The 13,307-nt window shown below is 27.8% G+C and overlaps 1 protein-coding gene across 1 annotated transcript; it reads right to left on the reverse strand.

Annotated features, from left to right (window-relative positions):
- Positions 1–1,301: 1,301 nt before the first annotated feature.
- Positions 1,302–6,548, reverse strand: LOC124909909 (serine/threonine-protein kinase MPS1-like). Its single transcript, XM_047450537.1, has 6 exons — positions 6,281–6,548; positions 5,681–6,055; positions 4,570–5,450; positions 3,315–3,512; positions 2,072–2,233; positions 1,302–1,861 (listed from the first exon to the last, which is right to left on the reverse strand). Exons 1-6 carry the CDS (start codon positions 6,465–6,467, stop codon positions 1,322–1,324), a joined length of 2,343 nt encoding a protein of 780 aa, XP_047306493.1. The 5' UTR covers positions 6,468–6,548; the 3' UTR covers positions 1,302–1,321.
- Between the last annotated feature and the right edge of the window lie 6,759 nt (positions 6,549–13,307).

Raw genomic sequence — 13,307 nt, forward strand, 5'->3', positions numbered from 1 at the left:
TCTTAAGAAATTTGGTTACAACATATGGAAGTATGGCCCAGATTATGTCTTCTCATGCTACCACGTGCATCAATAATAATGATCTTGATGACTGAATTTGCTGGTCAAGATTTACTTCAATTTATCTTTTATAGTAAAAATAAATGAAACCATCAAAAACTCATTAAAAGAGTTTTACATTAGAAATCAAAGTTTTTTCATTAAAACTTTTTAAATATAAATAAAAGGTCGTGATTATATGAATTCGAGTTAGATTCAGATGAACTAGAATCATCCCATCAATCAACATTGAAGGTATTTGGTATGAATCTCAGATCTTGACCATAAATGGGCAATAAAAGTAAATAATACGGCTATAATAATAATAATGTTTGGATAGAAATATAGAATAAAAGATTGAATGATTGATTGATTCAAAGGTCAAAAAGAAACAAATGTGAGCCATGTGTGAATGACATTATCAACAAACAAGATAAGACTATCTAATCCGATTAGAAACAATGGTGGGGGCTTTTGAAGATTCATTTCATAATCAAGCACACAATATGCATGTGTAATGTAGGGTTAACCCCTTGTTAGCGTCTAATCGAGTTTGAATAACAAATCACTTTACCAACCAAAGAATTGCACATCGACCGACTAATTTGTCGTAACAAATGTTATAGAAAATAGATTAACCGCAAAATACCCATCATTTAGAATAACTCCCTTTGATGGGCGGTTGAGAGGAAGCTCTATGCTATTAAACAACTCGGGTTTTCCTTAAACCAATAATTTACCTATTCTTAGGTTACAATTGCACATAATTCCTTCACATTACAAATAAACCCAATTCTTTGTCACATTATTCAAATCATCGAATAAAATACTAAAATACCAATTATTTAAAAGAAAGAAAAGGACATAATAGGTATCACTTTCTGAAATTGGGTTTGAGTATGTATTAGGACGAGAGAACGTCGATATGTATCTCCTTAGAAAAACTTTAACTTAATTAAATATGTATTCATAAACTTGTCGTAAAAACCCAGATCCAACCTAAGAAAATGTTTCCAAATTGGTATATCCCTAGCTAGTGTCTAACTTTATTTTCAAGAACCTACATACATAATACAAAGATATTTTGAAAATAACCCAGCAATAATTTGCAACATTACAAAACACAAAAACAAAAGTTTTTTATTTTTTTATTTTTTGTTAAGGGTGGGATGTTAAGACTGACCCAATATGTATTTACCACATGTACCAATGACACTTGAAAACAAAAGGATTTATTAGGTCATTAAAGTGTGAAAGAGACTTGAGCCATATTTCCCTAAGCCTATATTTGCTCTTGAAGTTGAATGCAAATACTAGACATTTTACCTAGCAATAAACGGTATTCATCTTTTAACATAGACAACGACGGAGACATAACAACAAACACAGGATCATTAAGTAATTCACGAAGCTGGCAAGAAAGACTAACCACCCTTGGATTATTTCCACATGATTCTGAGATCGATTGAAGCAATTTTGTGTTGTTGTTATGTGAAGGAGGGACTAGAAAAGGATGTTTAAGAATCTGTGGTATTCTCCACCTGTCATTTCTGTCCCATGCCAAACATGTCTTCATAATGTCGAGAAGCCATGGATTCGAAACAGATTCATATTTGATTTTGTGGTTTGGATCTGTTATAACTTTGAACTTGGCCCAGAATGTCTTTGATTCTGAAAATGGGGTTCTTCCATACACCATTTGGTAAAGGATGCAACCAAGTGACCAGATGTCTGATGGACGCCCACACTTTATTATGTTTCCTTTTGCATCTGTCTCATTGCACATGTATGCTTCTGGTGACATGTAACTTAATGTACCCATCTGTATCACACAATAATTACAACATTTGTCAAACTCCCATATCAACATTTCTTAATAATTTAGCCAAAAATCATCTCAATATTACCAATTGAAGAAAAAATTGCACTATAATTCATATACCAAAATTGCTGCCACTAAAGACACTAACAAGTTGTATTCTACTCATAGTGTGGATACAAAAGAAATAGGGAATCAAATTTAAGAAGAAACCTGTGAATCCCGTTGAATGTTTGTTGTATCGCTCATGATAGCTTTAGCAATACCAAAGTCAATTAGTTTCAGTGAACCTTTAACAAGAAGAAAATTAGCTGGCTTTAAGTCTGAATGTACAATACGTTCTTCGTGTATTGTGTTGACAGCTTGCAGTATTTGCTACAATGTTAAAAATTGTATATATCAGATTTCCTTAAGGATGATAATAAATTGATTAGACCAGGAAAAACTAGTTACATGTTTGGGGAAAAAAATACAATGAGGATAAAGATGATATGAAAAAGGGGAATTTGTATCTTATCTTACATTCTGTCTTTTTAGTTCCTCCTTTCCTGTAAGAAATGATTGTTCTCGCGTTCATAATTATTTTTAATGCAAAGTTGAACAATATGCTCTATGAATAATATCAAAATGATGCTAACTATCCTTGTATTGTCTATGAATCACAACCATGAATGATTTCCTTGGTTCATGTTTCACACAATAATAATCTAATAATATAAAGACAGAAGGAAATTCAGCAAAATATTAAAGAAAATTGTGTGAGTTTAAAATAATGAATCTGAACCAAATTACTAAGTGATCCTTTTAAGAAAAGCAAAAGGTTAACTTGAATTATTTTGGTTATAAGAAGTTGGTCCAATAAACAAATTCATTGTGGACAACATTCAGATACTTGGTATACACCATTGTTTGTATTATTTACAATCAATTTAATGAATACAAACTTTGACATTTAAGAAAAGAAAATTCAGTCCAATAAATGCAAACATTGTAAGATGTTTTCCATGCTTCAACAGCAGAAAACGAAGGAGGTTACAAATCTCCTCAAAGGAATGTCACAGAAATAAGAAATGAAAGGAAAAACAGAAGTATGCCCACAAAAGTCAACATGATAAATAGTTAACAGTAAGTTTCACATGTCTAAGATGTCAGGATACTTCTACAGGAATCTATTCTCACATTTTTCACGTTTTGCATTGCTAACTACAAGATGAGGCAAACACATTAATGATAGCTCAAATGAAAAGAGTCACAACCATGACTGAAGTTTATGCTAGCTTTCTAAACTAAAAAAAAAAAAAAAAAAAACTACAAGATGAAGCAACAAATTAAACGAAAGTGAGAAGAAAATAATATTAAGTTAAATATAAATCATGAGAAACAAATTCAGCCTATTGAATAAAAGAAACATTTTAAAGTGGTACTTGTAAATGTGAAAATGGCATTTCCAAACAACCTGCCAGTAGAACCGAAGCCAATTTTCATCTATTGTTGAATTGGTGCCATCTATTTCCCTCCATTTCAGGGAAAGCATTTTGGCCAGGTCAATTTCTCCATACTCAAGCACCATATATATGTAACTGTCTTTTTTTACTCTGCCATCCTTGTTCATTGAACCACTCACAACTTCATGGAACAAAGCTTTATCTGTCACCTAAGAAGGAGATTCATTTGAGATGCAATTTGAATAGTTTAGTTTCTAAAGCACAATAGCTACCAGGTGTAGTATAATAACTAGTACCAAATTCTTATAATTCAAATTTTAGTTTAGTCATTTAGAAACTTCTCTTTCTTACCAGTTCTGCTACTTTAAAGTCTAAATGTAAATAACTTTAATATTTTTATCCAGCAGATTGTTTAATGTATCCAGAATGCCACAACTTCAAAATTAAAACTATATTAAATTGTCATAAGATTTTATTCAAGTGGGGATCATGCTATAAAATAATGATATTGAAGATATATAATTTCAGTTATTATAGTTCAAGTCATGTTAGGCCTTGATATAAGAAAGTAACAAAATTTCTAACATGGGAGGTCCCATTTGATTGCACATATACCAAATTTTTGAGTCAGCATTAATTTTGCTACACTACTCTCCACCTAAAAGGATTATTTTGTCAAAATTTAATTTGAAGGACTGTGATGAGCCCATCAATATAGTCTTAATAACTAAAATCTGTCAAAATATAAACACATACAAGGTTTATTCATAAATTGTGTAAGAAAAAACAACACTCTCAACTTGGGGGATGGGTCTTAGATAATTTTCTGTAGCAATCTTGTGCTTTCTTTTTGGCTCATTTATGGGACACTTGGGAACCACTTTGGCCATTTGTTTTGATGATCACCTTCAAGCATCTCTCGCCTTATTTATTCAAGCTTTGATTATTCAATATATATATCATCCAAATCCAGACAATAATATACATTATAACTGAAATGACAAATAGATAAATCCAAAACTAAGAAGCCTCTATCAATGTTAAATTGGTGATTGCATGCTTTAGTTTTCAGCTTCCAAATATGATAACCACTGCCCAACAGGTTACGATAAAAAGGTTCTATGAAGTTATTCTTTGTTTCAATAGACCAAGACATTGGTATATGCAACATCAGCAACACGTATACATTGTAACCAATAAATTGTGCGATGTTATGGTTTTTTTGTTTCAGTTTACCAAGACAAGTAATTGATACAACATGCATACCTCGTAATCAATGAGTTGAATGATATTATTCTTTCCCTTCAATTTGTTTAGATACTCAATCTCTTGGCAAAATCCGTAAGCAGTAGCATAGTCACGACCCTTGAGTTTGATTTTCTTTAGAGCATAGATTGTGCAATCAGTTGAAATAACTTTGTAGACTTCACTGCTTCCACCACTCCCAATTTTGCCAAGTCTTTGGTAAAGCTTTCCATTAACCTTGAAATCCAAATCAGGAGCATAACCTTTTTTATGAGATCCAGCTGCTGCTTTACTACTTGGACCCTTATCTTGTTTTTCAGATTTTGAAGATTCAATCAACAAATCAGAAGTTGACCTCTTGGGTAATACATCCTGAGAATGTATGCCATCATCAAGTTCATGTAATCGGTTCAGTTTGTTATCAGGGGAAGGATTTTTTGAAATGTCACTTTTTTTCAACATTCTGCATTTTTGCTGTTTACCCATTTCATATTCTTTAGCTTCCATCTGACCTGCTCTGGAGTTGACATATTGGGCTTCATTCATTAGGTCCACAGTCATCCTGCTTTTCCCTTGGCAAATGGGTTCGGAAGTTGTTATGCACTCTTTGTTAGATTCTGTATCGGCGCTAGGCCCAATATTCACCTGAGAACAGGGATGGGCAGTTGTGGATTTAAGCAAAGGAGCAGAAGTTGAATTGAATGTTGTGGTTGCACTAGATAACCCAATAATTGATGACTGAGGGTGGCTAAGGTCAACAGGCAGTAAATCTCTGAACTGGTACAGCTCGTCCTGAAGTTCTGTTGTACCTTTTGCAAGCAACAAAGAATTGACCTTACTATCCTTGTCCTGGTTTGTGAGATTCTGGTGCTTCAAGTTATGGCTGATAGCAGTTACAGCCCCTGGTTGATTACCAGAGAAATATTCAATTTCTTCCAATGTAAACAAACTCTTATTAACAAATGAGTTGTCAATTCCAGTGATCATCTTTTCATCAACCTCTAAAAGAAAGCAGAATCCAAGTAAAAACATTTGTAGAGCCTACTGAGAACCTAATATGATGTTCAACACTAATAAATCTTTCAACAAGGTCCATAATCTACATAGAAGAGAGAATGGAGTAAAATCTTACCATGGGGTCTGGAAGTGTTTCCCAAAGAAAACTTAACTTTTCTTACACAATCAACCAGTGGGACATCTTGAGATTCTAAAGTTACATTTGAATGTTCATCATTTTTCTTACTCCCAGCTACTAATCTATGAAGGTCTTCCTTAGCATTGTGAACACTGAAACCATTATCATATGTATTTGTCATTGTACCAGTAGAGGAAAGTGGTGTGACTGATGGACCTTCTTGATTTTCATCCACAATAGTTGATGCTTGTTCATCAGTTTCCGTTGCCTTGGACTTCATACCAACATCAACATCTGATACAGAACTCTTTGATACTTCTCTATGCCGAACCACTGAACGCCTAGGCCTTATAACTGTTATTGGCTTTGTTCCTACAGAAATTCATAGATTCATAAGATTTAAGCATAATATATGGATTTAGTGAAAGGGTTTTTCTAGAACTGGTCAATCCACTTATCCACATTCCAATTACGCCCATATTGTATGAAACAAAAAAGAAATTGGGGGAATTTTATTCATATTATGCTCCTAAAGCAAGTAATAGTCGTATAAATGAATAGGGAAATTAAGTTTAGAAATGCAGATAGGGAACAAACCTAGAGGACGGTGACGCTTGAAGGCGGCTTGTACTTGGCGAAGTAAAACCCGCTGGGAAGACGATGAGAAGGAAGAAGAAGAAGAAGAAGCGGTTGAAGTGAAGGAACGGTGAAGATCGGTTGTGGTGGATGAGGATACAGGTTGGGGCAGAAGGTTAGGCTCCTCCTCCTCCTCCTCCCTCTCCATCGATGGATCTCAGAAGCATTTCTGATTCATGATTGTGTGGAAGAAGTGAAGAAGGTTTGAATTCAAAGAATGGATTAACTACTTCCATTGATAATCCATGATTGATCACAGGCCCGATTTGGACGGACGAAGAAGAAGAACACAGGAGAATAGAAGAAATCAAATTTTGGTTATTTTGGCGCTCATATTTATCAAAATAAAATATTAATTATATATAATAAATGGATGACAACAATTTTTAAAATTATTTATGTGTAGTATTTGTCTAGTTAAAATATATATCTATTTAACTAATGGATGACAACAATTATTTTTAATAATTTTAAAATAAAATTTTAAAATTATATTCTTAAATATATTTTATGATTTATTAAAAATAAAATTATTAATCTTATTAAAAATATTTTTTTTTCTTAAACTATTTTATTTTAAATATACAGTATTAATATTTTGGGTAAAAATTAAATGTATAAAATAATAAAATTTTAAAATTAACTAAAAATTTACGATAAAAAGACCGACATGCTGCTGACAGATATGAAATAGTAAGCGTGATAGCCCTTTCTTGAGTGTAATTAAGCCTCGAATCGAAACAGAATATTTAAAAAGTAATTTCTTATTTATTTAAAATATTTAAAAATAATTTCTAAATAAAATTCAGAATTTAAAAGACTTTTAAAATTTTAAAAATATAGAGCCAAAAGTTATCGTGGCGTTAGAAAGATAAATGTTGTAATTGTGTGAATCCCAGAAATAATTAAAATAAAACACAAGTGTAATTTTGCCTGTAATAAAAAATAATAATAAGCAAAAGACTCAATAAGGCTAAAGTTGTTTGCCCATATCAAACGAGGCATAAAGTTACCTAGAGTAACTCCCGGGCTAATGCTCAAGCTAACGACAAGGACCCACGACTCTCACCGCTGACGAAGTGTCCGCGCCTAACCCAAAATGACGATGTTTTGTCATTTATCGTCTTCTTCCTCACGACAATCAGATAAGAACATCTGTGATGTTATATTTTTTTTAATCAAACTTCGCGAATGCTTGACTAAATGATGAAATTCAATAAGGAGAATGACCACCTTACTAGTGTGATCAATTCCCCTATATCCATAGCTCGTCCCATTAGCTATGGGGATAGAAATAGGCAAAGTAAGTTTAAAAACAATTATGTTTTTTTGACTAAATTCGGTCGACTTTGACTTCAAATCGATTTTGACCGGGATTATCGACCAAAACAAATGAAGATCACCAAGCAAGCCATCATCAATCAAGTTGCTACGTATAACCACAATAAAATTTTCTAAGCTTTTTTATAAACCTTGTACTAAGTTGTGTTCTAATTTACCTAAAAGCAACAACACAGATATAGAAGTGTCCTCCAAGTCATTGAAAGTTTTCATTCATGCTACAATTAATGTTATGAATTGAAGTCGAAAATTATGCATATAAGTTCATGTGTTCTTGAATACCGTATAATTCCTCGATTTATTGATTTAAAATTGATTCTAAGATGATTTATGAATTTTCTATCAAATCCAATTGAATCAATTTATCTTAAATAAGAGAAGTCGAAATTTGATTTTAAATTTCCTAAAAACCAGCTTTCTTTAACTCAATAACATCGATCTCAGGAGTATCATAACACGTCCTAAATGATGTTAAAAGCATTTTTAATCAATCTCAAAGTAAAAAAGCATGTTTGCCTAAATTCTATTTCTTTTTTTAAAAAAAACTTCTCATTTAAACTTAAAAATGATCTAAAAGTGTAGCTAATTAGGATAAAAATGTTAATTCCAATTTTATATGCTATAAGTAAACTTTTGACACAAAAAAATAAGAATTGAAAATCTAAAAATTGAAAACCTAAACTTCGGGCACTTTCTGTCGAAGCTCAATCGACCGTCCTCTCGATTGAATGACGTCTCTAGACTATCACCAATGGGTTCTAAATGGGGAGACAAAGATCCTCATATCTTCATAATCGTGATCAATGCCCTCTAGCCATAGACCAAAACAGTTTTGGTCTTGAGTATAGGGTCAAAATTAAGTCAAGTCGGTCAAGGACATAATGCATTGACCATGACGCGCCAGATCCGGCCCAACAAATCCCGAACTAGCCCTGCCTAGGGCCCGTTTGTTTATTTGTTTTTTAAATTTTTTAAAAAATTAATTTAGAGATTCTAAACTATTTTTAAAAAAAATCAAAAAATAAAATAGAAAACGACTTTTAAATATTTTCAATAAGATATTTTATTAAATGCTCGTTTGGATTTATTTTTAAATATAATTTGTTTAAACTAATATTTTCAGGAACCATTTTTCGGCATCAATTACCAGCATTGACGTTTGTTTAATATTTTAAATATTAAATTTAAATATATGTCTAAATTATAAAATAATTAGGTAAATAAAACGTAAGAATCCCCTTTTCTAAAATAAACTTAAAATTTTATGAAATAAAAATCAATTTTAACGGACAGGATTGTTATTATTTTTAGTATTATCAAACATCTAACCCAACAAAAATTCTCTAATAAAATTAGGTTAAATTATGTTTATACTCGTAAAACATTCTTAATTTTATTTTTTACTAATGGCCAGTCTTTAATCATAAGATTGACTATTAATTTAATTTAATAAATTAAAATTCTTTAAATCAAATTAATCACTTCAATCCTCCATCTTTTTAGTTTGAGAAGCATTAAGTTATGAATTTTTTTTTATAGTTAACCTAAAATTATAATTTCAAATTAATTATTATAAAACAAAATTAAGTTAAACCAAACCACCTAAGAGTAAATAAATTTAGTATATTAATATAATAAATAAAAAATATAAATAAATTTTGTTCTACTGTAATGTTTTTTTATGAGGGTTTTTTTTTTTTTTGTATTTTATTCAATATAAACAAAAATAAAATTAATAGTCTTTTATTTAATATTTAATTTAAAATTTTAATATTTTTAGTAGAAATAAATATTATAATAAACATTAAACTACACTATACATTATAATATTCAAATATTAGTCTCTAAATTAAGAACACTTTTAAAATAAAACAAAATTATTGGATTTAAAATTGTTTTAATATTTTCAATAATGAGTTGTTTGATTTGATCTTTAATATATACCCTCTTATAGATACCCTTTAATGATTTACACAATCGAGTTATTTACTATTTCGGACTTATATGTAAGTTATCAATTATCATTTTGGCAGAACATTTTTTAGTTTGTTTATCAACCATCGGTTAATGATAATTATCGGTTAAGGATAATTTTAATTGTTGCTCAGAATATTTAGTAGAATTTTTTTTCTGATATCATCTCATTGGTTTATTTGGTTTACTTATTTCAACACTTATCATTTGGGAACTCAAATGAATTTGTTATTGGAATGACCATCAACAAATTGCATGTTTAAAATAAGACATAAGAATAGAGAAAAAAAATAGATAAAAGGAGATAAATTAATTAATTAATTGATAAAAAAATATATATATATTTAATTAATAAATTTTAAAAAATATTTAACACTATTAGTAAACATAGGCTAGATAAATCATTTTTAATAATACGTACTATTAAATAATAAACTTTTATTAATATATATATATATATATGCTATTTGTGTAAGTATTTATATATAGATAACTTTTTTACCCATTCACCTAAAACACCTAAAAGTTGTTTTGGTCTTGTTTTTTTAATTTTGATGTAAACTCATATATTACTTTTTATTTTTTTTCAATCATCTAATTATTTAATTAATCAATTAAAATAATAAAATATTTCTTATTTTAGTTTTATAAATTTTAAATATAAAAATAATAATTAAAAACTTAAAATAACTTATTTTTGCATGAAACAATCTCTTTACAAATATATACAATAAAATCTCAAACAACCAAAAATATATATTATAGTGGGAATCTGAAAATTGACCGTTGTAACACACTAATATTTCTATTTATCTCTAATATAATCATTATATTATTTAATTACAGCATTGAAAGGGGAGACATTGGAGAAGTATTATTAAACTTGTAATTAAATATGAGAATATTAAAGTACAAAAATTACAAAGGGTGTTATGATTTTGAGGTAAAAAAAGGAATCATTTTGAATCAGCTTTATCTCCCCTCATTAATCAGTGTTCCCATATGGTTAAAATGCTTTAAGCACTTACCCCAAAAAAATAAACACAAAACATATTTAATGATATTTTATTATCAAATTATTTCACATTAATTAGTTAGATTTTTAATGATATTTTATCAATCTATTGTCCACAAATTCTTTATACATTCTTTTATTATTTTATTTTTTTTATTTTAGAAAATCACTATGCTACACATACATGACTTCATCCCAGTTAATTATTAATATTATTTGTTAAAAAAAATATAATTCATTATTATTTTAATTATTAAATCACTTAATTAAAATATTTTTTTTTATAAATTTTAAATATAAAATAATATTTTAATAATTAAACTTAAATCATTTTTAATTTTTTTTTTCATTAAACATTTTTTTTTCTAATTTGTAATTATCTTTTTTTCTAAAGAATTTGTGATTTAAATAAATAAAATTTGAAAAATCACATTTTACATACTTTTATTATTTTCATCTAATTTTTTTTTATATTAAATACGAATAAAGAGTTTCAAATGAAAATTAATCTTTGTTATAATAATTGGTATGTGAGGGTTGGTTAGACTTTATTTGGCTTTATTTATCATGATAAAAAATATTAAATAATTTCTTTTTTCATATATTATTTAACTTATTTTATTCACTTTTATCTAATTTAATAACATTTTTATATTAAATTTTAATAAATAAATAAATTTTTTATTTTATTTAAAAAAAAAAACAATTATCATTATAATTGGAACACAATATCACTTTTCAAATGATAATGTATTACAAATACTTATTAGTATATACAAAAGAAATAATCTACTAGTCAAGTCTTAATTTTAATTTTAATTTTTGCTCATGAGATTTGAATATGTGATAATATTCAAGGATGGAGTTAAACTTCTTCAAATTAAAAGACACTTATTTTTATGTCATCCCTCATCACAATAATTCTTAATAAAAAAAAATGTTTATAAAAGTGAAAAAATACAATAATTTGAAAATTTACTCAAATAACTTCATTTATTGGTCAATGAGCTATTTTGATCGTTTTATATGTATATTAAAATATACTTTTCATATATATATATATATATATATATATATATATATATATATATATAATAATTCAACCTATTGAATAAAAACCCAATTTCATTTTTCTCTTCCTATAAAAAAAAAAGTTATAAAGAAGTTAAAAAATCACTTTTTTAGTCTCTTCCATGGTTTCTTTGTTTTTTTTTCACCCCTTAGATTTGAGTTGGTGTTATATTTTGTTCAACGCGATATCTTATTTAGTCGAATCAATTTATTATTCCGAATTTTTGTGATCCGAATAATATTTTCAATCTTTAGTAGGTCGTTATTGTTCATATCTTCCGATTGTGTTTGTAATATTTTCTCGAGTCTATGTCCGTCCCATTTTTAGTAGTAAATGAGACAAAATTATCCGATTTAAAGTTGTTGTCAATAATGACTTATTAGATTTAATCTTTAATATAAATGGATTTCAACCTTTTATGCCTTGTTTACCAACAATCGATTAAGGATAATTTTAATTGTTATTCAAAATATTTGAAATATTTGGTAGAGATTTTCTTTCCTTAGTTTATTCCGTTTGTTTTATTTCAACACTGATCATTTAGAAACTTTCTAAATTAAATGAGTTCATTTTTAGAGTGACCCTCAACAAATTGATTTCCTTATTGAAAATTTTAATTTTGTAAATTGTTGTTACAATTTCATATCTATATCATCCATTGTTTGTATTGATTTTTTTAAATATTATTTTATATTATTTATTTATTAATTTTTTATACGTAAATCACAATTGATTTAATGCTAGCGGACAGAAAATGTCTTCCTTAATTCTTATAAATAAAATAAAATCCCAAATAAACTATCATTTAACAATATTTAGAAAGAAAAAACACAAGAATAAGTTTAAATGTTTTTTTAGATGAAAATATACAGAGAGAGAGATGGACCAATCTGAGCCGTCCTTTTGCTTTTATTTAAAGGTTGTTTTCTCTCCACAATATTAATTTATTCATATGCAGTTGATAATAATTTATGTTTGAAACATAACTAATTATATTAATCATAAAAATAATGGAATTTGTATAAATTAAAATAGATGTTATTATTGTGATGTTGAGTAAACTTCCTAAAAATACAAATAATTAAAAAAAAATTGAATATCATTGTTTTAAGTCACCTACCCAAAACATGAGTATATATAACACTGATTTTATTATTTGAAACTCATTATATGGTAACTTTATAAATACAAATTGTAACATTTAAAAATACATAAAATGAAGAAGATAGCCAGAATAAATATATTTACTATAATATCATTGGTAAAAAAACAATTATATTTTTACATAAGGTTAAAAGAGACTAACATTTCAATTTGAGTGATCATGATATGATGGGGTAGAATATTGTATTAATAAATCTTAATTTATACAAAGAAAGATATATAACAATTTAAAATGTTTTTAATACAAATTGAATATGGAAGGATCTTGGATGTTTTAGTAGTAATGGTAAAAAAATACAGTTTAAGCATAAATTTATTATTATTACATTTTATTTTGTATATTTTAAATTCAATTGGATAGTTGTAATAATTTTGTATTATAAATTAATAAAAGTTTTAATATATTTAATTATGAACTTTGT

Source organism: Impatiens glandulifera, chromosome 7 (genome assembly GCF_907164915.1).
Source record: "Impatiens glandulifera chromosome 7, dImpGla2.1, whole genome shotgun sequence".
Classification (NCBI taxonomy): domain Eukaryota; kingdom Viridiplantae; phylum Streptophyta; class Magnoliopsida; order Ericales; family Balsaminaceae; genus Impatiens; species Impatiens glandulifera.

Excerpts from the sequence above, each read along its gene's own strand:
- LOC124909909 (XM_047450537.1), bottom strand. The coding sequence starts at position 6,467 with ATGGAGAGGGAGGAGGAGGAGGAGGAGCCTAACCTTCTGCCCCAACCT. Across the intron at positions 5,451-5,680 it reads AAACACTTCCAGACCCCATG|GGGCTGTAACTGCTATCAGC; the intron begins GTAAGATTTTAC and ends GTAATCAACCAG. Across the intron at positions 2,234-3,314 it reads GGCTTCGGTTCTACTGGCAG|CAAATACTGCAAGCTGTCAA; the intron begins GTTGTTTGGAAA and ends TTAACATTGTAG.